The sequence below is a fragment of the Mustela erminea genome, chromosome 4 (assembly GCF_009829155.1).
Source record: "Mustela erminea isolate mMusErm1 chromosome 4, mMusErm1.Pri, whole genome shotgun sequence".
NCBI classification, from domain to species: domain Eukaryota; kingdom Metazoa; phylum Chordata; class Mammalia; order Carnivora; family Mustelidae; genus Mustela; species Mustela erminea.
Window position 1 is genome coordinate 93,995,490 of NC_045617.1, and position 27,678 is coordinate 94,023,167.

Here is a 27,678-nt window from a genome sequence, read left to right on the forward strand (position 1 = left end):
CAAAGAATTAACCATCATTCCAGAGGAAGTTATGACATCAGCAGTATGCTTTATCTTGGGAATAACACACCAGTCAACTTTTAGTATTGGGGGTAGGGTGTGAGATATAAATATAAATATCAATATCTATCTATCTATCTATCTATCTATCTATATATATATATATATATAGTGTGTGTGTGTGTGTGTGTTTCTTCTTATAGCACCCATCAAAGACTTCTGTAAGGCTTTTAAAATCCAAATTCAGTAGAAACACTGCCAGGTCCTGCATGTTTTGGGAGTTGCTCATCGCTCAGGATTTTATCCTGGAGCAGGGCTGTGAATTTAGGGAATGGATTTGCAAGGGTGGTGGTGGGAAATAATGAAATTGCTTTTTGTTTTAGGAAACTTGCAACCCAAACCTTCCTGTGCATGAGCCTTGTGAGTCACAGCCAAGATTGAATTCTTTTCTAAAAATTTCAATATATCCTTTAAAATCTCCTAGTTCTTAATTTCACTTAGTGAAGATCTATGTTATTTTGTATTCAGTGCTCTAGTAACTAATGATTATGTCTCTTCTTTTGGAAAACCTCTAATACTCACTGAACATATAACCAATAGAGGTGCTCTTCTGGGCAATTTGGGTAATTAAAAATATGTCATACTCTGGCAAATTAAACATTATATATATTTATGATATATTTTAAGTATTGGTAGAATGTTTTCCCTCTCTTCCCCTTTACATATAGATACAGCTGTATAGATACAGATCTAGATAGACACACAGATACAATGTATATTCCCTATAAATATCTTCTCTTAGCTCAACCCTTTGTAAAACTTGCTAAGCAACAGTAAAATGGTTGGGGTGTGGCCTTCAATGTCTTATTCACCCAAGGGAGGGGTGAAGTGACACAAGGGAATAAGTAGCATGATAAAGAAATGACGTAATGTAGGCGTGGATACTCAATCTGCACACTGAATAGTTGAATACTCACATATTTGGGTCGTTGAAGAAAAGTAGGAAGATACCCACCATTTTTAAATTAGGGAATTTCCAAGCATGGCCCTGGAAACTTGCATTTTCACTGTAAAAGCGGGGGGCATGGTTATGAGCTGGTTCAAGTTGGCTCATTCGGGTCTGTTGCCATCTTTACTGATTTGCTTTCCAGACTCCTGGTCGCTTGAGCACAGCATGGCACTAAACCACACTGCCCTGCCCCAGGATGAGCACCTGCCACACTACCTCCGAGAAGGGGACCCCTTTGCTTCCAAACTTTCCTGGGAAGCGGATCTAGTGGCTGGCTTTTACTTAACAATAATTGGTAAGCTTCCTTAATTTTTCTGTGCAAATGCTGCAGCTAGAAAATTCAGAGGCTAATGTTGATTTTGCACAAGGATTCACATCCTTACATAGATGTTTTGACTGGGGGTGGAGAGTGGGAGGAAGGTGATGGGGCTGCATTGCAGGGTTCAGTGACTGCTTCATAGAAATGACTTGGTGATCTTTATTATTAGTGATGGCTATTCCCTCGAAAATCAAAGAAGTTTTACAGCAAAATCATTTATCCTGGGACTATATTGGTTGCGTTAAGAGTAGGTTTGTCTTCTGAATCACAAAACTAATGATAATGATATCTTATTTAAATAGAGTGCTTTTACATAAAAAAAAATTCTTTTAATATAATCATAAGATGATAGGCTCAGAACAGACCTTAGAAATCTCCTAGTTCAGCCTCCTCCTGTCACAACTGAGGAAACTGTCCCCGGGCTGTGGTCACAACGGACACACTAAATTTACGGCACCTAAAGGAGAGTTGCTCTATGTTGGCATTACTAAGTGAGTTTGGTGAGAGTTGAAAAAACATACTGGTAATGAAATGGGAGTCAGCCCAGGGTCAAAAATTTGTGCATCGTCCAAAACATGGTGCACCTGCTTCCAGACTATGCTCTCCAATGCCATGGCCACGTGTGGCTGCCGAGCACTTGAACGGTGACTTGTCCAAAAGAAGTGCTATAGTGTGAGTATACGCGAGACACTGAAGACTTAGCCCTAGCAAAAATATTGTGAGATAGTTCACGACTAATGAAAACAAGTTGACTACACGTCAAACCTGTAACGTTTTGCCTATAAAAGGCTAGATATATTACTAAAATGAATTTAGTGTTATGTTTACTTTGCTTAATGTGGCTACTGGAAAAAGTCTGAAATATGTATGGCTCACATTTCTGGTTTACATTGTATTTCTATTGGACAACATTAGTCTAGGCGATTAGCGTTTGAGCATAAAACTTCTTAAATTTAAAGCTGTTGTTTTAAATTTGGGTAACCAGTGCACAGGTGGGTTATGTCTTTAGGTGTGTCTGCCTTTAATCTTTTCAGATTTGGGTCAAGTTCTCTCTCTCTCCCTCTCTCCCTGTCTTTCTTTCTCCTTTTCTCTCTTCCTCCTTCCTTCTCTTTCCATCTCTTTATTACGGGCTAAGAATTTCATTTAACCTCCTGAAATTAGCAAATATCATCAGAAAAGTCTGGAGATACCTCTATGGTCAGTGCTTGAGGCAAAAGGAATCGATGAGATTGAATCAGAAATTTCACTGCAAAGGGATTCCCTGGGTCCTTGGCTTTATGATTAGCAATTATGACACTGATTTAAATTCTATTTCTTATAAATGGACTCTCGCGTCCTTTCCAACCCAAGTGTATATGGAGTGCTCATTCTTTGCCACTGTAAGTTTCTGGGAATACAGCAGTGAACAAAATGGGCAAAGTCTCTTTCTGCACAGGGACTCTCTGGTAGTAAAATCCACATTGCATTTTCAATGAACAGAAGTACTTCCAATGATCAGAAAAGGCGGAAAAATTGACATCTTATAAACTGAATTTGTCTCAATCAGTTGCAAGAATTGAGTTAAAAAGGAGCACTCCAGATAAACAGTAGAGGGAGAGGGATCACATCCATTCCCCGCCCAGGCATGGGAGATCTCAGGAAGAGAGACAACGAGGCTGGGAGGAGGGGGATCAGGAAAACTGCTCCCTTGTTGCATGTGGGGATGGAAGGAAAAATCCAGAGTCAGATTCAAATGGGCATGGCTGAGGTGAAGCTAGAAAAATAGGTCCCCAAAGAGTCCTCAAACAAAGGGAACATCAGGTGCCTCAGGGAGATGGGGCGGAGCCAAAGACATGTTCCAGAAGGGTCATTCAGGAAGAGGCCAGGTCCTTTGGAGGGATTTGGATTCATCTAGACCCGGTCTTGGACTTGGTGCTATGTTTGGGTTTTACCCCTTCTAGGATAGGTATGGGGATATGCCCAGATATCTTTTTAAGGGAACAGAGTGGAATGATATTCTTGGCGAGTTTTGTAAAATACTGAAAGTCTTCGGGAAAACTGGAGGATGAAAAGATACATCTGAGTTTGGAATAGAGGAGAAGTACATTAGAGACCCATACCCACCCTTCAACTCTTTTACTATAGATACTTGGTTGATTAACAGTTTATAAGTGAGGTTCCCTCGTTTTGTATTCCTAGAAAGATTCAGGATTTTGATAATCAAAAAATGCCCTTCCCACCCCCACCCCTGCCTTTAGCCTTTAGCTTCTTAATCTTGCTTTCCTTTAACTATCTTCAAGAATGTTTGCATTCTCTTGATAATCCCCTACAACTGTCTCTGGGAATCATCTGCCGGCAGCTCACAGAGAGTTGACTATTTTTTGATAATGCTTTGGGCACTGGGTAAAGCCTTATGAAACATAATAAAGATAATTTAAGAAAGGAAGAGTAAGAAAATCAATATTCTCGAAAGAGAAGTAGGAAGACACAGGGTATTTAAAGGAGCTTTGTGTATCAATTACATATGTATGCTTATTGTTCTCAAACTTCTTGAATACAAAGTAGAAGGCATTTGTTTCAAATTCCTTAAGCCATGTTTTCACATGAATTTCCCAGTGTGCCTTGCTAGTTGTTTTCCTTTACTGAGACATAGGTTTCATGGTAGTTGGTTTGCTCTAGAACTCCGTAATCTCTTCTATTTTTCCTCTTCTGTCTTAAGAAATCGAAAGAGGTTTTAACAGACCACTAGGCAGCACTGACCCCAGGGATTCATAATTTCCTAAAAGCACAATGCAGTTCATTCCTGGTGGTTTCATACCGTCAGGCGAAACACACATTTCTTTCCTTGCCCCCAAAATGAATTGTGGTGGAGAAGTAGAAATTAAAATAGAAAAATCTGGGTTTCTCCTGTTAATACTCTCCTTATTCCTTACTACTAAAGGCAGCTGTACCAGATTCTCATTTATACACAGCTACACTATGAAGCAAGAATTCCTGAAGAAATCTACTCTACATGTTAAGCTATGGAAGTAGGTGTATTCTTTTCTTAAAGTCAGTAGGGATTGGGTCTTTTTGGATTTAAACTGGGTTTGTAAGAACTTTTGAACAGTATCATTGTAATGCCAAAGTCAATCAGTCATTAATAAAAGGATATAAAAAAGTGGGAACACATTTATACCACTATTGGTAGGTTGGTGGGTTGAGGGTCACTTTCTCTCCCTTTGGTGGGAGGGGAGAGCCCATATTATCCACTGTCACCTACTTCCCCTTAATACCTAGTCCAGTAGTAGCTGCAGACACCCAGCGTCCATGTGTCCTCAGGAGGCAAAATGTCCTGAGATGTGTCTCCAGGAGATGACCCTTTCCTCTCAGGAGGTTATGCCAGCCCAGTCTGGCCTCTACCTCTCCTGAATGCTGGTGCTCCCTCAGCAGTCCACAGTGATAGTGAAAGCACCTTGTCTGGTTGGAGTCACTTCAGCTTCAGCGTGTACCAAGAGCCAAGGGGTTAACCCTGCTTCTTAGAGGGAGGGAGTTCTATAGAGCCGATATTTGGTAAAAATGGCGGAGGAAATACTCCATCCTGGGGGCCAGTACAAGAACTGACCATGGGGATTCCCACCCCTCCTGAGCTTCACTGGGAAGTTAGCAGTTCCTTTTTCTGGGTAAGTTCAGTCTTATAATCCCTGACTCCTATCCCTTTGGAGGCAACCCATCCCTCACCTGTCACTCACAACTCATGCTTTTTACTTCATCTTCTTAATTTAGATTTTTTATTTAGAGTCCTCTCACTACCCTCTAAATCTATGGTGTCCATTTTTGAAATTGAGAAGTGTTTCATATCTGAGTGAACTCCAAATCCTAGTGCTGACGAAGGGAATTTATATTTTTCCTTGTAGGGATTCTGTCCACATTTGGAAACGGGTATGTCCTTTATATGTCTTCTAGACGAAAGAAGAAGCTGAGACCTGCGGAAATAATGACTATCAATTTAGCAATCTGTGATCTGGGCATTTCAGGTAATGCAGCCATTTCTTCTTTGGGGGGTTTGAGCTGTGCTCCGTTCTAAAGTCCTCACTGGCTCAGAGATCACCCCTCCCCCGCCTCCTTTCACTCCTCCCTTCACCAGTCATCTTTACCGAGGTTGTGGTAAGTCAACGGAGTGTCGTCAGGTTAAAGAGCTCATCCATTTACCATTCGTTGAGTCTTTTCTGCGTGCTGAGCGTGTTAGATACCAAGGAGACAATTTGGAATGATGAATGATACCTTTTAATGCTGAGCCTCAAAGTGTACCAGCTAAATGATTGAGAAGACAGAAACTTACAGATCACAGTGTTGGGCTCCTTTAAACCCCCGCCACACACAGGGGACTCCGTTAAAATAAACACCAAGGGGCTAGGTCTTGAAGCTTAAATGATGTGCAGAGACAGTCTGAGAGGTGAGTTTAGGAAGATGGAATTTTTCCATCTTTCAATTTCCCATCTTTCAATGACCTGCTGGTACATTGAAGTGTGGCTTCAGGACTAATTGCAAGCATAGGAAGCCTCCAGGTCAGTCTTTCTTGGAATTGGATGCACAAAAAAGCCACTTGGGGAACTTAAACACAAAACAAAACAGCAACAGAAAAGCAAAAAACTTCATGGCTGGGTTTTATACCCAGAAATTTTTATTGAATTGGTTGAGACTATTACATGGGCATCAGGATATTTAAAGTTGGTATTATCAGGTAAGTTAATGTGCAGGCAAAATTGGAAACCACTTGCTTATTTCTTGCTTCTTTAGCTTCTCTGATAACCCCGCCAAGGGGGAATTGGAATAAAATTTCTCTTTACTTGTAATTCATTTTTATAAATATAAATGATTTTGGATAAGTAGCCTCCCTTTGCTTTCATCTATAAAGTCCCAAGGTTGTCTAAATACGCTCAAACTTGCCTTTGAATCCCAAATCCTGTTGTTTGGAGTATGGTCTTAAGTTACTAGAATTGGGGAAACTGAGTGTGAACAGTGCACAGCAATTCCTCTTTCCACTGGAAACTTTTTAGCAGTTTCCCATCTAAAACGTCTCTTTTAAAATGTTTTTTGACATTTGTTTCTCCCTTTATAAGTGGATTTTTCTGCCAATGCCAGTCTCCAAAAACAAGGCTCAATAAAGAAGCCTCTACCTATCGAATCACTGTTTATCACCATCAGATGTGTTGTCCTTGAGGGTCTGCGTGGTTTTCGTTGCTTGGGGGGCTTTACTCAGTATGGACAGGCTTAAATATCAAGAGCTCTTATCGGAAATGCACACTGACATTAAGAGAAGCATATTGTGTCAGGCCTCCTGGGATGAAAACAGCTCAAAGGAACCGCAGGCAATTTGCAAGGCGGCACAATGACTGCCATTTTAGAAATGGCCACACGATGGCGGTGTCGCAACATGAATGATTGCTTTCCGGATTTCCCCCTCTCCCGGCGAACCCCGATCGGCTCTCTCCCTGGTACTGAACGTAAAGTGCTCGACTGAAACCTGCCATTTCCATCCGCATCCTTCACCAGCGAATAATACTAGATTCATGTTTAAGGCTGAATTCGTCTATGCTTGAATAAAGATGTCTTTAGTTCGTCTGATACACTGAAAATGCTTTCCACCAAGCAAACCTGCTCTAGAATTGCACAGACCACCTCCTTACTCTGCCTATGTCTTCAGAGTAATTCAGTAAGAAAGCATTTTCTGCCATGTGATAGCTTTTGCTGATGAACCCAGATCATTTCTCAACTATGAGTATCTCTAATACATTTTCCAGTCCAATAAACCTTAAACATTTTCGTCTATTTTGTTTTTTTTCTTGGTCAACTATATTCCATTTTAAGCACCTTGAAGTACATGGTAGAGACCAGGTGTATTTCATCTATATAACTAATATTTGTTGTTTATATACCAGTGGCTTGCAATTGTGTATTAGAATCACCTGGGGAGCTTAAAAAAAAAAAAAAAGAAAAAGTATATTGCAATATATTGATGCCTGAGCTCATTCCACATAAATTATATCAGACTTTCTGGAGGTTAGAGTCCTGGAAATTGATATTTAAAGTAAAATAAAAACAAAGGAGAACAAAACAACTCTTCCAGTGATTTTGGTGTGCAGCCGGGTTCAGAACCATCCGATTAAGTGAAGAAGGAAGAGGCATTCTAAATGACATTCCAAAGGTTTACCAAAGGTTCCATTCCAGAAGGAAGCTTAAAATAGTCCCAGGCACAACAGACACTAATTTCACTCCATCCCAGTCACTTTCACTTGTCTCTTGCTGCTTTTAGCACCCACACAGCTGACACTTAGCTCAAGCTTTGAGTTTGTGTCTCCTCTGCCTAGAATATTTCCCCTCTAGACATTTGTTTGCGATCTCTACCGGTGATTTAGACATCTCCCTAAATGTCACATTCTCAGAGAGGCCTTCCCTGATCCCCGTATATAAAACAACAATTACCATCTATCTCCTTCCACTTCATTTTTCCTCTCAGGACTAATGACTATCATGCCATAGTATCATACTTTATATTATCAATTATATATTTCTCTTATCTACCCTCTACTATAAAATACATTTGTCAGTCTCGACCTCCACTTTGTCCTCTATCACCTTGCTCTGTGGTTGTTACATAAGAGGCACTGAATAATTATTTGCTGAATAAGAAATAGTCCTTTTATACTCAGTTTCCTCACTGACAACTGGGCTAGGCCACTGGGATTAGGGAGCCCTAATAGGGGGGTGCACAGTCCAGAAAGATGGAGTGTGAAACGCGCTATCTAGACAACAAAACAAACTAGGGGAGATGTGTGTCTGGCTTACAGAAGGCACTTGAGAAATACGTGTTACCTGACTGCACTAATAGGAACTTGTAACTTGTACCTCTGTCTGTTGAAGAAGGGACACACCTGGGAGGGATGAGGCAGGGCTGGCACCTCTGAGTATGAGTTCCTTGGTTTTCCTAAGAAAATAAATTTAAGGAGCCTTATGATAGATAGAAAGATAGATAGATAGATCAATCACACAGAGCTCATGAAGAGCTTCCTCAGCATGTTCCCTTCCAGGAGGGTGAAGATTAAATATAATAGCTGAATATGAAGGGTGCAGGGCTTGAATTAGAGTAGAAGAATGTTTTTTTTTTTTTTTAGAAAGTACAAAACACAAAAACACTAACAGAAGCTGAGGCATAGTTTTTTTTTATTATTCATTTATTCATTTATTTATTTCCAATTCAGTATTTTTAAATTTAAATTCAATTAATTAACATCTAATGTATTATTGGTTTCAGAGGTAGAGGCCAAGGATTTGTCAGTTTTATATAACATCCAGGGCTCATCACATCACGTGCCCTCCTTAATACCCATCACCGCATTATCCCATCCCCAATCTCCAACCTCCCTTCCCCTCCAGGAACCCTCAGTTTATTTCTTATGATGAATAGTCTCTTAGGGTTTGTCTCCCTGTCTGACTTTGGCTTGTTTTATTGTTTTGAGGAATAGTTTAAATCCCAGAAATCTGGGTCTGGTTGCAATCAGATTAAACCTAACATTAACTAAAATAGCTATCTCTTGTCTGAATAGAATATGACTCAACAGTGAGTTGAGGCAGGTGGGTAATTTTAACTAGAGGGAATTTCCCTTGACAAATTGCTTGGCGCTCTAGTTGTAGGCAAACCGTTCACGATCATCTCTTGCTTCTGTCACCGCTGGGTGTTTGGCTGGATTGGCTGCCGTTGGTACGGATGGGCTGGATTTTTCTTTGGCTGTGGAAGTCTCATCACCATGACTGCTGTCAGCCTGGATCGGTATCTGAAAATCTGCTATTTATCGTATGGTAAGTATGAAGGCTTCTCATTCCCCGATAGTCAAAACTAGTGGATTGTCAGACTGTAAATATCGTACCGATAGGTAATGAACAAAGATTGCTAATAACCTAAGAGACCAAGAGTATTTCTACTTAGAGCCTATTTTGTTCTAACTTAAGTTTAAAAATCTGAACCTGTGTCGCTGTAGGTTTCTTTTAATACTACTTTTATAGGAATGTCTGGTGTTTGGCTACAATGATTTTGGCAAGCATCATTTCCTTGTATAATCTGTGTAAGCCTCTACCACGTTTTGCCATGCAAACAAAGAAATAAGATGCACGGAAAGGATGTCAGGCCCAAGATATTTTAGCTTGTTCCCTACATGGTAAGTGTAATTATAAGAAAAATGTTTCTGATCCTCCTTTAGGCCTCAGGCTCCCTGTGATTTCAGAGATGAGGAATTCCAAAAATTCCAGCTCCAAGCTAGAGAGCCGTGCAGGTGCTGACAAGAAAGGACACATGCAGAAGTATCAGTCAACACACTTATTGTGGTTTTGTGGGTAGGAAGATGAGTAACTAGAAGCGTTGATAAGGGGAGAGCCCGCTATAAAAAAGTTTTCAGGCTCAAGGGTTTTTTGTTGTTGTTGTTTTATAATAATAACATGTTAAAAATAAACTTCGATTACATTTGTTTCTTGGGCTTTTGGGAGCTTACTGAATCCCAAAGAGAAGACTTTGGGTCCCTCTCTTTCATACTGAGAACCAGGTGCGCCCAGGGAATAGTATCCGCTCCCTCTGGAAAACGCTGCTCTGTTTGTTAATCTGTCAATCAGAACAGTTGTGACCGTGGAGATGGAGGATGGCCTGGAGCCTGAGGTGGGAAGCATCAAGTCAACTTCATGCTCTCAATGTGGTGGAATTTTCCTTTTTATTTTAAAGCATTTTTTGTTTTTTTTTTTAAAGATTCCATTTATTTATTTGAGTGAGAGAGCAAGAGAGTACCAGCAGGGGGAGGGAGAGAGAGAGAGGGAGAAGCAGACCCTCCACTGAGCAGGGAGTCTGATGTGGGCTCAATCCCAGGACCCCAGGACCATGACCTGAGCTGAAGGCAGATGCTTAACTGATAGAGACATTCAGACATCCCTTTTCCTTTATATTTAGAAGTTTATAGTCCCAGACTCCAAGGAAACCATGCAGGGGAGGGTAAGGTCATGGACTATCATCTTCGCAAACTAGCACTCATTTTTTTTCTTTTTAAATTTCCATCTCTTTTTCTAAACAGCTTAACACTTCCAATGGAAATAACTGAAATCAGAATTTCCAAAAATATAAAAAAATATTCAATTATGTATATCCTGGATGACTTCAGAGTCCTATACTTACTACCAACTTATTTTTGGTCACATCAAGTAGATCATAAATGTAGATTTTATAGAGGAGAAGGCAGAATTTCTGCTTCCTGGGGATATTTGAGGAATACCTTGATGTGACTGCTTTTTAAATATTGCCTTGAATTTAGGCTTGGTGTCCATTAAAGAGGTGGTACTGTCCACCCCCAGAATCACTGTAGGGCATCACTCTATATGGGAACTGTATATATATTTCCATCTTCTTTTAAGATTGAACCTCAGTAGAATGGTTTCACCATTTGATTTGACTCATGATTCAACCATCTACAGTGTCTTAAAATGTTGGAATTAGAAGACCGCTTGGGAACATGGAGACCTTTCTCCCATTAATGTGATAAATTGTTTTAAGGCATCCCTGACAGACAGCCATTTGGCCTCTTCTTGAATAATTCCAGTGACCAGTGACGGGGAGCTTACTACTGTACAAGGCAGCCCATTCTCTGATTGGTCTGCTCTCATTGTTACAATGTTATTCCTTATATTGAGACAAAACTGCCTCCCAGTAACCTCCACCCATTGGTCCTAGTTCTGACTTCTGGAGCAACACAGAACCAATCTACTAATCTACTCCCTCCTGTACTTGACAGCATTTCACCATACTCGAATGTAAGTATACAACACCTCGCCAAGTAACCCTAACCATAAATGCTTATACGTATGCGTATGCACATTCCCCTAAATATATGTGATTATCCGTGCCAGTGTTTTATCCATTATAATGGATAATCAGGAGCTGATAAATATTGTGGCTACATGATTGTTACCTCTCTCTGGTTGGGCTTGAGAAATTTGAATTTTCTGATACAAAATGCCATGTATTTGGGGAAAAAAAAAAAAAGAGAGACCATAGAGCATAGATACAATCTATATTTCTTGTTAGTGCTGAGACAAACATAGGAGTAAAAATCTGTGTTAATGTAGTCCTTTGTAGTTTGCAAATCAGGCCTTGCATTATTTCTTTGAACCCTTATCAAAACCTGTAAGCAATGTATTCTTATTTCCTCCATTTTACTGCTAAGAATGTGGGCATCTAGAAAGGGTACATGAAGAAGGTCAAACACTAGAAACAAGAAGAAGTAGACCCTACTGACTTCCTAAACTGCATATGGCTCTGAGCGGAAGCGCGCCTTGTGTCTGTGTTGAAGAGTCCATTTGGCTTTTGTTGACTGTGTCCTGATATTTCTTGTCTGCTACTCTAAAACCAAGGCAGTAAGGATTTGCTTCTCTGGCCCTTTCTCTTTGAGATGATAAGTGGAGTATGGAGGTAATTCCACAAGCAGGCTGCAGCATTAGATCAGGCTTCCCTGTCTTGGGTGGTTATGGTAAACTTTGGAAAGTGATCACTAGTGTTCTATAGCTTTTTTTATATGACTACACCAGTTCTTCTTGGAATTCTCTTTTGGTTGATGGAAACTAGTTCTGAAAAACCTAGAGCTCATTTTTTTTTTTTTTTCCTGAAAGTATTTTCACAGTATTACTTTTGCAGAACATGATGCAACCTACCTAGATTCTCTACCTCTCTTGGTATGGCTGTGTGAGCTTGACTGTTGTGTTTGTCATGTTTGAAGATTCAAAACCTGCTCCCACGAAGCAGGATCAGTCACTTTAATATCTCAGCACTCAGTCATGGTTGTGGCCCACTGACCCCCACTGACAAGCGTTTAGGAAGATGAATGAGATGAGATGAGAAAGATTTTAGGGAGAAGGGTATTGAAAGGTGCAAGCAATGTGTCCCCAGTTTCTCACCTTCCCCGAAGGAGTCCACCCTTGGATGAACCAATAATACATGCTTTTGGGGGCTTGGTCGTTCTGTTCTACCAATTTGGCCTTGTATTGGATAGGATCTCAAAGGTCATACTGGATGCTTTCTTAAGATCCTTCCTTCATTGTCTTTGGCATCCTTCTTTCTACTGTCCCCTTTCCTCAGCTTTTATCACTTACCCTTCCCAAGGCTCCTGCGTGCCTATGGAAACCTTCCCTGTGAAAGCACTTCTGATTTTATTCGCTTGGAAAAAGGCCCATGCTCTGGAACTTTTCTCCCTTCACTCCACTCTCCCTCAGAATTCAGTTGTCTGACCACTTCTCCCAGAATCCAAGGAATAACTCCTTTGGATGTGGAATTTGACATATCAAGGGGAGGTATTTGGGTGTAGGGCAGATTACATCCCGGTAATGCTTTTCTTCTACCTCCAGGGGTTTTGGCTGAAAGAAAGCACGCCTACATCTGCCTGGCAGTCATCTGGGCCTATGCTTCCTTCTGGACCACCATGCCCTTGGTAGGTCTGGGGGACTACGCACCTGAGCCCTTCGGAACCTCGTGCACACTGGACTGGTGGCTGGCCCAGGCCTCCGTGGGTGGCCAGATTTTCATCCTGAACATCCTCTTCTTCTGCCTCTTACTCCCAACGGCTGTGATTGTGTTCTCCTATGTGAAGATCATTGCTAAGGTTAAGTCCTCCTCTAAAGAAGTAGCTCATTTCGACAGTCGGATACATAGCAGCCATGTGCTGGAAATGAAACTGACCAAGGTAATTACAGTAATAATTTACAGAGGGGTTTTCTAATCAATTAAAACCTCATAGGACAAAGAGGATAGGGAATATTGGGGACTGGGTGAACTTAGAATCTCTATTCTATATGTATTTCTGCGCTTTGCTGTTATTTATCTAAATTTTTGTAATATTTCTTTTCACTGTTTCTCTCATTTACACACACACACACACACACACACACACTTCACACTTTTAATATCTACTGAATTTGTATGGTGGATCTACTGGAAGCTTATTTTCTCTATTGAATAAGATATTCTTGGTTCTCAAAAATTATTTAAGTCATAAAAATAGTAACTTTTATGCATCATAAAATGCCTCCCAGTATTTGTACTGTTTTGTATGGACTTTGGTGGGTGTGGTTAGGAACATTCTGTCAGCTCACGTTACAGAGTAAGAGCTTACCACATCTACTATCCTATAGGAAACTTGTCTTAATACAAGAGAAGTTTCTGCATGGTTGAGTCCCTTGGTCAATGCTAGTTTCAGAATTTACACCTCCTTAGAGACTGCTATGTGAGGAAAGGAACACACAGTTTGAGAATAGACTAGGGTTCTCATTCCATCACCAACACTTGCCAGTTTGTGATCCAGACCTAGATACGGAACTTCTTTGAATCTCTATTTTCTCACTTGTGCAACAAGAATAGTAACATCTATCTCCTTGGATTGTGGTGGAGATTCGATGAGATAAAATATGTTATTCTATCATTTGGTGCATGGAAGGTGTTAAATAAACTGTAGTTCCTTCATTCTCTCGTAACTTCTAGAAATTCTGGGAAATTATAAGACAGTGGTCTTTCCATCATCATCTTGTCTTACCCTTACATTGAAAAAAAAAAATTTCTAGGATATACCTCAACATAAATGACATGCAGCTAATACCATCCAACTGTTCCCTAATATTAACATTCACATGCCCTAACTTCTACTTTACTTTTAAAGATTAAATAAATAAATAAATAAATGTAGATCGAAGTTCTAACCATTCCTTCTGGTATCTAAATCAATCATACCATTGATATCGCACCTTCATGCTACTTCCTACTTTGAAGACCCCTTGTCTCAGGACCTATCTAGTAACCGTTCCTTTCAGACATGAGATCACTTCTAGTAAGTCAGGGCCTTCGTTCTAGTAATATTACTCTCTGCACAGTGCAGATGTTTCGAGACGGTACAAGGATCTCTTGGTTGTACAGGGTGAGCTGCAGAGTCTTGATGGTTCCAGCTGATCTTATGCTGAGTAAAAGAAAGCTCCAAGGAAGTCTTCAGTATTCTAAATCTATGCTCATAATCTAATAATAGAGCAGTTCTACCTGGACAAAGACCCTCGAAAAAACATTCCATAAAATCCAAGGTCATGAATTAAGCTCATTTCTAGCTCTCCTTTTAGCTCTTATCTGTGACTTAAAAAAAAAAAATAATCCAAATAAATCAGTCCAAGTTAAATTTGGATTACATTTAACCCAAACCTTACTCAGAACCAGATACTGCTCTAGGAACAGGGTGAATGCAAAAATAATAAAAATATTCCTTCTCAATACTTTATGGAAGTGTGTCCAGGCAAAGGATGTGATGTCCGTCACACTGGTAGGTGGATTTGAATTTACCTTGTCATCCTACAGTTTGGCATACCAGGAAGCTGCTGAGATGTCATATGACTTCCTCTCCCTTGCTGCCCTCCAATGGTGTTAGCCTCAAGACATTTTGATGGTCTTGATCAATGAGTTCAGATCCTTATTTCCATGAGTCTTTCTCCAGTTTCTCTGAGCGTGTTATTCATCATCTGTGCTCCTGTTAGTTGAATTGCCTAACTCAACCCACAGCTAGCTTTTATAAATACCTTAGCAGCTGGTTCTTTGTGTATTCTGGACAGTGGGTAATTTGTTTAGTGAGTGATTCTAAAGCTCATTATGCATACAAGGTGAAACTTGGCACACACCATTTAACTTGCTTTGTGGTTATCAGTCTCCTTGACACAGGCTGGACTGTATAGGTCAAATAGCAAGGCTCACCCAGTCCAGATTAACAAAAGAGATGTTAAATGAAAAGTTATAGGTATTTATATGTATGATTTTATTTTATACACGTCTTCTTCTGACATATACTAAATGACATTGTATTATATTAATGTCTATATGGCATATTATATGTTATATATCATACAATATGTCTGTATCTCACTTGTATATATAAAACTTATATTAAAATAACCTGAATATAAAATGCTTCTAATTATTAACACTTATGCAAAAAACATAAATCAAAATTCAACACACATTGATAAACACAACTTTCTATTTCGGCATCTTCTCTGCTAAATTTAAAATGTTTTCAATTACCATTTAATTTTGGTCTTGATTTTTTTCCTACTGAGTAAAAATAAGTAAAAACAACCTCACACTGGACCTTTTCATAGTCTTAGGGAGTTTTTTCTCCATTCAGCTACCTCTCAGGATTGACAGTCTGCTTATTCACTTGGTGCTTCTGATCTTTTAGAATTGTCTGGTCTAAAAGCTTATTACTTAAAGGTCACCTCCTTGGATTCTGGGGTCAAAATCATTTACTTTTCTGGGTACTCTAATGATTTCCAGCTGGGTTATTATCTGGCCTATATTTTGCTAGTCTGGTCTTATCCACCCGAAAACTGACATCCCACCTACAAATAGCTCTCTACTTTGAAGTTTCCCTTGAATTAATTTTTTAAGAATGACAGTTTTGTAAACTTTTGTACCAGGCTGAAACTTCACAGATTGCCAACAGAGGTATGCAAAAAAAAAAAAAAAAGAAATAAAGATCAACACGCAAAGAAAAATTCTCTTTATGTTTCTATGACTCAGTATCATCTCATTTTCATTTGCCTGCATTTAGCTTTGTAAAACAAACTTAGTATTACACAATCAGGATAAATTCGGTTGAATTGGGGTCTTCCTTGTCCTCCCAGGGCTATGTATAAATTCTAGGGGGGCTTTTATAATCCCAGGGTGCCAGTGGATGGGGGTTCCTGGTTTGATTGCTGTCATGTCTTGCCCTGATATTCCTGAGATATTGAAGTTTCTTCCCAGTCTCAGTCACCAGTTGTTATGGGTCACTTTGCATCCTTTTTGTTCCAACCAGAAACCCTCTTCAGGTTCATCAACAATTCCAGCTACTTCCCTGTCCTTTGACTGCAACTCATCATCAGTATGTTGGGAGCTTGGCTGGGACCCTGTGAAGCAAGGCATAAGTTTTTGCTCTGAGATCCCCAAATGCATTCGGGTCTTTTGCTCCCTCAGCATCATCCCTGGCCCCCTGTGTTCTGCTCCATGGAGTAGCAACAATACAGTTTCTTAAGGTCAGTTACCAGCTCCTCTGAGGTCCTCCCTCACCTTTGAGCTGTAGACCCTTTTACCTATCTAGGGTGGGAAACCTGTAATCGTGTGCATCCCTCTAAAATTGTTCCCATTGAGTAAGATTAATTAAACGGTCCACTTCATGTTTCTGGCTGTGGGTACTCGATGTCATTTTTTGTATACTCAAAACACCTTTCTCTCAAATATTCTCCATCCTGTAAGTTTCAGATTTCTATTTTAAAACTCACAAGGCTGAGAAATAAATGTTTTATATTTTGGGGTATTTCTCCTTGAAAAAATCTTCACACAATGCAGTGAACACTCTTCCTTCTGCTTTGATGAGGAGGGCAGTGGAGTCACAGGAAGAAAATACCAGACACGTAGACTAATTTTTCCAAATATTATGATGTTGTATGGACTAGTACCCAATACTTACTCATTTAGCACAAATAGATTATCTATGGGTTCCATGTCTACAAGCAGTGTCTAGATCCTTTGGGCATCTGGATTTCTCTTAATTTCCGTTATTTCCACCAAAAAGCCTTCATGATCGCCTCTGGCTAGTTTAAGTCCCTCTGCAACAGGCCATCAGAGCACTTGACATGTTCACTGTATTGAGCCACGCCCTTGTCCTTCTTTGCAAGTAGTAGGTAGGTGAACTCAAGTGTTACACGTCCTGTTTGCTTCTGAGCCTCACTGCTTGGTGCCTACTAGAAGCTTAATCAAGATTGCTATAATGAATACATAATTGGGTAGATTAATTTAATCTAATTACCTTGATGAGTGTTAAGTGGTCCCTTGACCCCTGGCTTGAGTTCCTCTGTCCCTTTTATAACTGGCAGGCATTTTGTTTTGCTTTGTTCTTTCACATTGGTGGTAAAGCCTTTTTAAAAACTATAAATGTAAATCTCTGCTTTCCTCCTGTGATTCCTCTCTTTGACTGCCATCCAGTCAATTTATCCTTGGAGGTTCATCTTCAGAGAACCCCCTGGGAGGACTCTAAGGGCAGTTTGTGAGAAAGCTGAGCTGCATTGCTTTTTTATTTTTTAAACCAATTAATTCATTTCTTCTGGTTCTTCATAAGTGTTCTTAGCTTAAATGCCACTTCTCAGAAAAGCATTCCCCAAATTGAATTCAGAGCTTCCTATCATTATGGGGCAATGCTGTCTTTATAATTTCTTCTTAGAACTGGCCATAATTTATAATAATTTATAATTACACACTTACTTTTGTGATTATTTGCCTAGTGTCTGGCTTTAGCGTTGGTTAGTAAGGCCTGTGGAGTGACAACCATATCATTTCAATCATTTTGTGTCCCTAGGACATAGCACAGTTTAAAAAATGATACATTAAACATTATAATATTAAATAAATCATATACTATATAATTAATTATGTTAACATAAATTAAATATAAAAATCTATAAAATAAATATGTATATTACATCTATATTTGTTGAAGGAAAGAATTTCAAATTGGGGTAAATACCACTTTTGCCATGAACCCACTGAAAGTCTCACCTAGCTGACATTTGTTATTTATTTTGGCTGCCAGTGGCTGAAACCCTTTCCATTTGGAATTTCTGTGTTGAGGAATTTCCAACATTTTGAGTTTGGGGAAGTGGAGCGGAGGGGCAATATGTCTAAGCAAAGGCTGACTCCTAATTTAAAAGATACAGAAGGACCAGTCATTGACTTTCCAAGATTCCCATGTAGGTGGTGTATGGCTGTGACCCCAGGCTCCAGCCAGTGGGTCTTAAAGATAGCGATCCCAGCAAAGGGGCAGGGAGATGTCTCCCCGGGGCATGGCTGCAGCACAGTGGTTTCTGCATCAGAGCTGCTTTGGGGCATCACTTTGGGCATCATTTCTGTCTGCTTGGTCTCAGTCCTGAGTCCAGTGTTCCCAAGGATTCTCTGTCCTAACCAACCTATTCCTTTTCTGTCTTACTTGGCTGAAGTCAGTTTCTGTTGCTTGCAACTCCGAATATTCACCTTGGGTGAACCACTTTACCTTGCTAGGTCTTGGTTTTCTCACCTGTGAGAGGAGGTAGAAGAAGGGAACTAAATGCTTTCTAAGTTATCTTCTAAAACTCTCAGGTTTGTATATATAAAACTTATATTAAAATAACCTGAATATAAAATGCTTCTAATTATTAACACTTATGCAAAAAACATAAATCAAAAATGTATAAAAATGGCTAGATTGGTTGGATCGTTTGAGAGTTGGTGGCAATAGCTCTTACTGCTAAAACCTCCTGGTCTCTCTACCTGACTACATTTCCCCACTGAGTGGCAATTTCCTCACTTTAAGGGATTGGTTCAGTTATAATGAACCAAGTCTCCCTCATTTTTTGAGCCAGATACTTACAGATTTGTATCTCCTGTTCTTTAAGCCAGCCGCTGCCTCACTGGGGAATGCTGTGTTCAGTTTTAGACCCAAACCCTGCAACACAGATGTACAGAGTGACACGACCTAATTTACAGCTTTTGCTTGTTTATAGAAGAGTGGTATTTTAAGATTGGAGAAAATTTCAGCGGGGAAGTGCAGACCCCTCCTTCTTCCAGGTCTCTTTTTTTTTCCAAATACAAATTAATATTTTCTACTTGGATCACCCCCAGGGCTCACACGATAGTAGACACAACAAAGCTCTCAGAACTGTTTTCTTTCTAAGTGCATGATGAGGGGTCTGGGACAGTTGGCCTTAGTTGTCATTCTATTGATAAAACAGAAGGAAGGAAGAAACTCAAATTAGACTTGCTTTGAGTTGTCACATTACTTTATTTCTTCAAAGGTGGTGTGAAGGCTAAATATCACCCTTATTTTTATACATATCAGGAACTGAGGGCCAACGAAGGTAGATCACTGTTGCTAAGTCACCCCCTTCCTCCTCGCCATTGGTAATGTCAGTCAGCGGCAGGCTGCCTGCATGTGGGGGCAGTGGCCTCATGACTGGCCTTTACTCTTGCATTATCATCTTTTCATATCTTTTTCTTTCCTTCTTTTTTTTTTTTTTATTTTATTCATTGGGAGCAAATCTGTATGCTTGCTAGCTAGACTCAAGATAGGAAAACCAGTTCTCCTTATCCCTATGTTCTGGTCCATTGTGGGTCCCTTGCCATTTTCTCCATGCACACATGGAGTGATTTTGCTTCCTGTGACTTTGTCTCATCCCAGCCACTGCAATATCCTTGTTTTCAGTGGTCTAGCTACTGATTTGGTGACTCTTGTTACTGGTGGGGAATTTAATCCATCTTGTTGGCTCTCCTTGTAAGCTTCGCTTCTACATCAATTCCATGTCCTTTTCTCATCCACTTCATTATCCAAGGTAGTGCACAGCTCCGAACACCGGCTGAAGACCTACTCATATCTGAGCAAAGGAGCCTGATGCAAGGAACTGAAAGTCCAGCTCTTAGAGAACCAGGAATTCTGTCTCATTCACACTGGTCGGTGGAGTTGAACCATAGTTGGGATCCAAACCCAAGTAACTCTACCCATGATATTTGTACTATTCCATGCTATCTCAGCACAGAGAGAGGGAAGGACTTTGTTTCTCGGAAACCGTATCTGTTGGAATGGTTCAGATGAATTGGGCCCAAAGACAGAGCCTTACGTAATTTGGAGAATTTACTTTCAGTCCCATTGTTCTATTATGGCTTTAATTGATTAATTCACTAGAATTGATCAGTTATGAGCAATATTGCCTATGCAACGCTTAAATTAGTGCCAGCTTGAACTGTAGCTGGAACTTACAGATATCCCTTAGTGCTCTGCTGCAAGATATATTTAAAGTTAACTGGGTTGCAGATGTGTGATTCTTTTGTAGAAGCAAAGCACACATTCTGTGAATTTCCTCCCACAAAAATTGCCTAATTTAAGAATTGAAGTTTTCCTGCTTTTCCAGTAATCCAAAAGGCAGTGGTACAAGTGAAGCGATTAAGAAATAAACAATTTAAAAAAAGTTGACAGGTACAGGTGTCTGTGCTAGAACTGGTTTAAAGATATCTGGAATAAAATTTTGGAAAATGAAAATGAGGACACACTCAGAAATGAAGAAAGAACAGACTGATGAAAGATTAAACACGTTCCACTTTGACTAGAAAGCACTGGGAAAATGAGTGTAACATGTAAGTTTTGTAACTTCTATGGAGTTTATTTTAAAATGCCTTTAATATTTAATATTCTAATGTTTTGGGGAGTATATTTTAATAGGAGAAGATTGTAAAAAATAAATGAATCTCATGTTAACTTTGTATTCACTTCAAATACATAAGTAATATTCTGCAGTGCTTTTAGATCTAAGCTTTTATCTCTCTTTCTGCGCTAAACTTGATTTCTAATCATTCAGTTTAAGGCATTTAGTTTTATCCTACTCAGAAAAACCACAATTATTCATTTGCCATGTGTTTAAAAACCATAGCATGGTTAATTCTCTGATGTCCTTTTATTTAAAAAATATTTTAAAGATTTTATTTATTGTCAGAGAGAAAGCACAAGCAGAGGGAACAGCAGGCAGAGGGAGAAGCAGGCTCCCCGCTGAGCAGGGAGCCCAATGTGGGCTCGATCCCAGGACCCTGGGATCATGAGCTGAGCTGAAGGCAGAGGCTTAACCCACTGAGCTACCCAGGCATTCCTCTGATGTCCTTTTAAAAAGGATAATGTAACACAAATGCTTGAAGTCCTTCCTCTCCCCATTGCACACTCTCATAAAAGTAGAAAATATGTAGAATGTTAGAAAATATTATGGACTAAGTTCTAATCTATTTTTTGTCAATGACTTTGACAGCAACACAGAAAACAGCTTTTGAGATACGTGAAATCATCACATGAGTCACCAAAGAGAAAGGATGGTGCTATGTTAAGATCCCAGACATCTGTTAAAGCGACTTTTATTTATACAGTTATTGTTTATTTGGGGACTTAGAAAAAAGACCCTCATTTTGAGCCTTGAGGCATCCATTCCATTTACAAACAAAAGTCACACAGACCAAATGAAATACAATTTCTCCTGCATAACCCTCTGCAGAGAGGCGGAAAAGCAAGCAAGCGAATGGGAGTAATGCATGTGGCCTGGGTCTGGTTGATAGCTACTACGCACAGGTAAGAATTTTGGCTCAGGACTGTAAAGCAGGGCTGCAGGAGCCTGACACAGGGCATCAAGACTAGAAGGAGATCTGGGCTCACTTCATTCATCTGTTTGAGGTTTAGACTCTATTTGGAAAATGGAGTGAAATGGGTATAATTGAGGTGTGTCTCAGCTGCAGTTAATTTTTAGAGATGAGCCTTGAACTTCTTCGGTGGAATTTCATAACCCAAGACACATGGTGGATTTTCCAAGCTTCTTTCTTAACACAGTCCACACATGTGGGGTTCTCAGGGTAAACACCCTCCTGATAGGCTGTTCCGCAGTTCAAATAGGGCTATGGACCATTCCCTGCGTGCAATAGCTCTGCTTTCATGGAAGCAAATTGGAATGCACGTGCACAGAAACGACTTTGTTATAAGAGAACTCAGCCACTTGGATTTCTAAGTGGCTGAGTAATAATGTAATAATGTTTTATTACTAATAAAATAATAAATAATGTTTTAAAGTAATAAATAATGTTTTATTACTAATAAAACATTCCTTATCCTTGATCCTCTACACCAGCGAGTCATGACCCTTACGCTGGGAAGACTGTTCTTTTCTTTCTTAAATAAGAGGATAAGGGAAGAAGAAGTGGTGCCTGTCTCAGATAGCTTCATCTTTTCATCTTTCCTGGATTTTGGGGAACTCAGAGATAGAAGGAAACTCCCCCTTTCCTACAAATCCCTTATAAAATCACAAAGATGAGTCTGATGCTCTTTCTAGTCAAATGCCCATCCCTGTTCTTGTTCTTGTAGCTCGAGGCATGTGGTCCTCTGGTCAGGCTTGGGTCACGTGATGCTGGCTCCACACAGCAGCTCGGAGTAGAAGATTGCTGTGGATGCTAAAGTTTACGAGGAAATGAAAGACATACGGTGGATTTGCAAGAGCAGATGTCCACTACATGGAGTGCTAATCTGAATGTCATTTCATTATCTTACAGAAAAATAATAGATAATGGTATAAAGATACTTCGAAGTTAGTACACTCTTTCTTAACAAAGATCTGAAAGAGCTCATGTTTAAAATAAACACCAAAGCTTAGACTTCATTTGCCAGTGTCAGTACTCAAAGAAAGAACCCTTTCATTTCTTGTTTAGCCTGTTGCCTCAACAAACCTAAACAACCTGTGTCTGCTTTGTTCATTGCTTCATCCTTGACACAAAGCGCATAGGAGATGCTTTGTAATGCTTGTTGATTGAATGAATGAATAGTGATTTTTCTACCTCCAATTTACAGGTAAATCTTCCTAAACACAGCTCTCATTAAGTCTCCTGCTCGCAAACCTACTAGTGCCTCAAAACATAAGAAATTAAGTACAAGTCCGATGACAAGTTATACAAAACCCATAATACATGGATATGATCTTTCTTTCTAGCCTTATCACGTGTGCCAAAGTAAATTGCTTGCGAATTTCTTTTTTTTTTTCCTCAAAAATATGGAGCACTTCACAAATTAGCATGGCATCCTTGCACGGGGGCCATGCTAATCTCTGTATTGTTCCAGTTATTGCATAGGTGCTACTGGAGCAAGCACTTGCTAGTTTCTATACAAACCTCACACATACCTGTGCCTTTGCTCATGCTGATCTTGCTACTATTCCATTATTTCAACTTGTAACATGCAGATTGTAGGCCATGTCCCTCATGAAACTGTTCTGAATTTGCCCTGTACCAGGGAATTTGGTCCTCCTCTGCTGTTACTTAAATTCTATTCTTCCTTTTACTGTAGTTGTTTGTATTCCAGGAGGCTACAGCTGGATACTAAGGTGTCTTGGTGTCCCCAACAGTACTTGGCATTGTGTCTGGCACCAAGCACTTGGTAAAAAGGGATTGTTGAATTCAAATGAGATAATCTATAGGGCAGGTATGTAGTTACAGGGCACTAATTAGGGCAACATTAGTAGAGGGACTGGTTTGCAGATGGTGAGAAACCAGTGAGGGTGTTTAAAAATCTTCTTTCTAATTATTCTTTGATTTGAAAGTTAAGAGGGTCCTAAGGTAGTTATAATTTTGTGAGAGAGAAAAGCGTTTTCTGGAAAAAGTCTTGCTTTATGCCACTGTGTCACTATAGTTAAATCTTGGTGATTCTATTTTACTTTATATCTAGTGAATTTCCACTATCCAAGCCTCACACTTGAGAAAATGAGCCAGAAGAAGTACACTTAATAGAAATCTCTGAAAAAGATTCATATTAAAATTTCCAACAAGGGCAGAGCTTCTGTTTTCTGAGGCAAATGAGTATTTTAAAATTTCTTCATGGTGAACATGTTTTCTATCTAGTACCAAATATAATGGAATATATTTTCCAACAACATGGGTTGGGAAGTTTAGAAATTTCAGAAGCACAAATGTCTTCTTAGCGTCTTTTCCTACCCAATGTAAAATCTGACAGTTTTTTTAGGGTTAAACTTTGGGTCTTTTGGTACATTCAACTTCTGGAGTGAAGAATGGATAGGATGTGGTAAATCAGGTAAGTCATTGTAATAACTTCTTCTGGCTAAACATCTCTGAAGTCCACATAGAAAATGTCTCCTACCGGCAAGATAAATGGACAAATAATAGACTTTCTTGGGTGTAAATGGGCTACTGCTCCTCCTCCCACCCATCATTTCCACCAGGCATCTTGACTCTGTTCTATCGATTTCCCTCACCAGGTAGCAATGCTGATTTGCGCTGGCTTCCTGATAGCCTGGATTCCTTACGCCGTGGTCTCTGTGTGGTCAGCTTTTGGAAGGCCAGACTCCATCCCCATACAACTCTCTGTGGTGCCAACCCTCCTTGCAAAATCAGCAGCAATGTACAACCCGATCATTTACCAGGTCATTGATTACAAATTTGCCTGTTGCCAAACTGGTGGTCTGAAAGCAACTAAGAAGAAATCTTTGGAAGACTTCAGGTAAAATTTCAGAAGCCAGAAATGAATAATATTGTTTCAGAATCCTGTGGGGTTCAAGCCATTCTGATATACTATCTTTTTAGGGTTAGAGCTCATCACTTAAGAGTAGCCTAAAGAGAATTTTCTGTTCATCAAAATTCCTGAAATCAAGTCATCAGATATGTTGGGTTGGGAGTCATGGGTAGATAATGAGAAAATTAATTCCATTTTTAACTGTGGAGTAACTAAGATAGGAAGCTATGTCCATTTGAGAGGTCACTATTTCTCACTCTTTCTTATCTGGGACCAAATCCATTTTACTCCAAGAGCATGGCTCCACATGGCATTGATTCAAAATTAAGTTCTTACAACAGAAAAGATTCTCCTGTTTGGGATGTTTCTACTATTAGCTATGAGTATAGGATTTGGGCAGGGAAAGGAAGGAGAGAAAGGAGGTGACATTTTTACTCTCTGTCAGGTTCTTTATGTTATTTTCACAGGGGCCCCTATTGTACCTTCTCTTTGTCAGATAAGGAAATGGAGGTGCAAGTGAGGTTAAGTGAGCTGTTTGTGCTTACACAACCAGGAAGTAGCAGGACAGAGATTTAAACAGGTCTATTGGGTTTTGAAACAATCTACACTCTTTCTGCTATAAAATGAAAAAGAGAGTTTGGAGAGCCACAATTTTTCCTATAGGCGAGGGTGAGTAAAGTGTTGAGAATGATGTGTGGGCTTTGTGTCCATGCAGGGCCAGTCTTACTGGCGGAATGTGGATCAGACACCTGGGTGCATTGTCTGAGGTGAGGGGTGTGGAAAAGGTCCGGATTCTTTGATTTCTATTAATTCTTACTCAATAGATATGTAGTTATTATTCCATACTATTTTTCTTCATTAAGCAGGAAACAGAAGAGAACAAAAGGTAGAACTAGCTGAGGAAGATATTTTTTCCCTATGCTTGAGCCATTGACAAATATTTTGACCTTTAGGTTCCTCACCATCTAGGGTACAGGATCAAATGAAAAAAAAAAATAAAAAGGCATAAAGAAAAATATCATTGTTGTTGTGTTGGTACAGGGGAAGAAATATACAATTTAGAGGTACAAGACCAGTGTTTGGGTTATTTTTCCATATCTTTGGGAAAATGAACTACTAAGAGCCTAGAATCGAGAAGAACTGATTGCAACACCCATCTTTTGAAACTGTAAGAATTACACCACCTGCGTGTTTGGAAAGGGCTAGCTAACAAATGTTACTTTTTTTTTTTTTTTTTTCTTAAACATTGTTGGTGGTTAATGCCTTTTCTGTTGAATTGAGTAAGTTCAAATTCTAAAATGCATCTATTTTGACAGTAATAACACTTTGCCCTTATCAACTATTAATACTTTATTATGAACGCAGGTTCGAGAGACTATTTTTCATAGAGCAGTTGTGGGAGAAGATAATGGGCATCCCTTCCTCGGAAAGAGGTGATGGGAATTTGACCGGAATGGCTGACGGCAAATTCTCCTTACCTCATAATTTTGCCGTGGACTGATTCTGTGTTCTGTACATTAACTCTCAAGTGTGAGCAGCACATAAATATTCAACGCTCAATAATGAAAAGGAGAAATTTATGGGGAAGTCAGTGACTTGGGGCCGCGGACCTTTGGAGAAGCCAGCCAGGCAAGAAGCGGTTCAGTTCACCTGCTCCCCTTAGCCATTTCTGTGAACTACAACAATTACTTCGCTGGAGGAAGACAAGTGCTGTTTCCTTACTCCAGAGTCTTGAAGCTTTCAGTGTAGAAAGCAGGCAGGTGGTAGGACTTAAACAGGAAGGAGCCCTTGGATTTTCAAATCTGGCATGTTGAAGAGGTGTGATGAGTTGCTGATTTTTGGAAGGATCTTTTTCAGGGAAGAACTTTCCAAAGAAGCAAAAAAAAAAACTTTTTTTTTTTTGTTGTTGTTGTTTATCTTCGCAGTTATTAAAGAGCTAAGAAAGTAGGTAGTATTGAACGGATAGAATGAAGCAATGTGGTCTGAAGCCAGTCCAGAGTTGTTAATGCACTATCAGAACAATTCAATCAAATTAACCTATTTTAATTGATATCCTTGTTTTTTCCTCTTCTGAGCTCTGAAATGAATTTGCTTATAATGGGAGACCCCCTTGGGAAGTATTCTGAATTCAGATAAAAAAAGCTAATGTGTTGAATATGAGATTGTGGAAATATATTTTGAGTAATTTTTATAGTTCATTAAAAGTTAACTCATATTTCCCCCCCCTAAATTGGGTCCCCTGAGATTTTAGTAAAAGCTGATGAGCTGCAGCAAAAAAATATGGCCAAGAACCCATCTTGAAATGCTATTATTCATCCCATTTGGGTATCCAGATATAGTCTCCAGTATTTTCATAAACAGTGGTTCTCCACCCTGACTATGGGTTAGAGTCAAGTAGGGAACCTTGAAAAACTGCTGCCTAGACCCCACTTGCAGGGATTTTGCTTCAGCTGGTCTGGACTGGCCCAAGTTTCATTCCTTTGTTTCACTGGTTAATTCTCCCAGGTGGTTCTGATACCCAGCCATTGTTGAAAACCAGTGAACCAGAACCTGGGAAAGAAAAACATTGGGAGGGCTGCTTTAGTTAGAGGCCTCTCCCCCAACCTACACAGAGACCACTGAGTGACAAGGGAACCCGACTTCAGGTGCTCGACCAATCTTAGATGCAATATAAGTGATCAAATGATACTGGGGGTACATAGGGAAGGACCAAGATATTTTACTCTCCTGGTATTTTAGTAATGATATGGAACAGAAAACAAAGCCCTAAATTCTGGCATTGCCATTCTAATAAACCTCTCTTAACTACCTTAGTTTGAATGCTATCTTTACAAAGAACAATCTTTGTAGGTAACTTACAGGGCCAACTGACTGGCAGGTCAATAGGGAGGCAATGAATTTTGTTCTAAGGATGGGAAACTCATTGGGGCATAGGAAATGTGCCATGAACAAGTGACTTGTTTTTGGAAAGCTCCACTCAAGGGATTTCTTTTTTGAATATTTTAAAGTGAATTATTATTATTTTATTTCCTAATTCAAGTCTTGTGTATATAATCTTCTTGGTAGATGTGCCTGCTATGATATACATACACAGTATGTGTATGTGTGCCTGTGTGTGTGTATATATATGTTATTACATTTTCCTTCTCCTGTGTCTAGGCTGCACACTGTAACCACAGTCAGGAAGTCTTCTGCTGTGTTGGAAATCCATCAAGAGGTATGAAGATGGACACAGC

The 27,678-nt window shown here is 39.6% G+C and overlaps 1 protein-coding gene and 1 non-coding gene across 2 annotated transcripts; one reads left to right on the forward strand and one right to left on the reverse strand.

Moving 5' to 3' along the window:
- The first annotated feature begins 1,174 nt into the window (after positions 1-1,174).
- OPN5 (opsin 5) lies at positions 1,175-27,678 on the forward strand. Its single transcript, XM_032340212.1, has 6 exons — positions 1,175-1,304; positions 5,204-5,323; positions 8,976-9,146; positions 12,720-13,054; positions 24,189-24,430; positions 27,602-27,678. The coding sequence occupies exons 1-6, from the start codon at positions 1,175-1,177 to the stop codon at positions 27,663-27,665; spliced, it is 1,062 nt and encodes a 353-aa protein (XP_032196103.1). The 3' UTR covers positions 27,666-27,678.
- Positions 22,965-23,068, reverse strand: LOC116589556. The gene has a single exon (XR_004285330.1). It is a non-coding gene; the product is annotated as a U6 spliceosomal RNA (small nuclear RNA).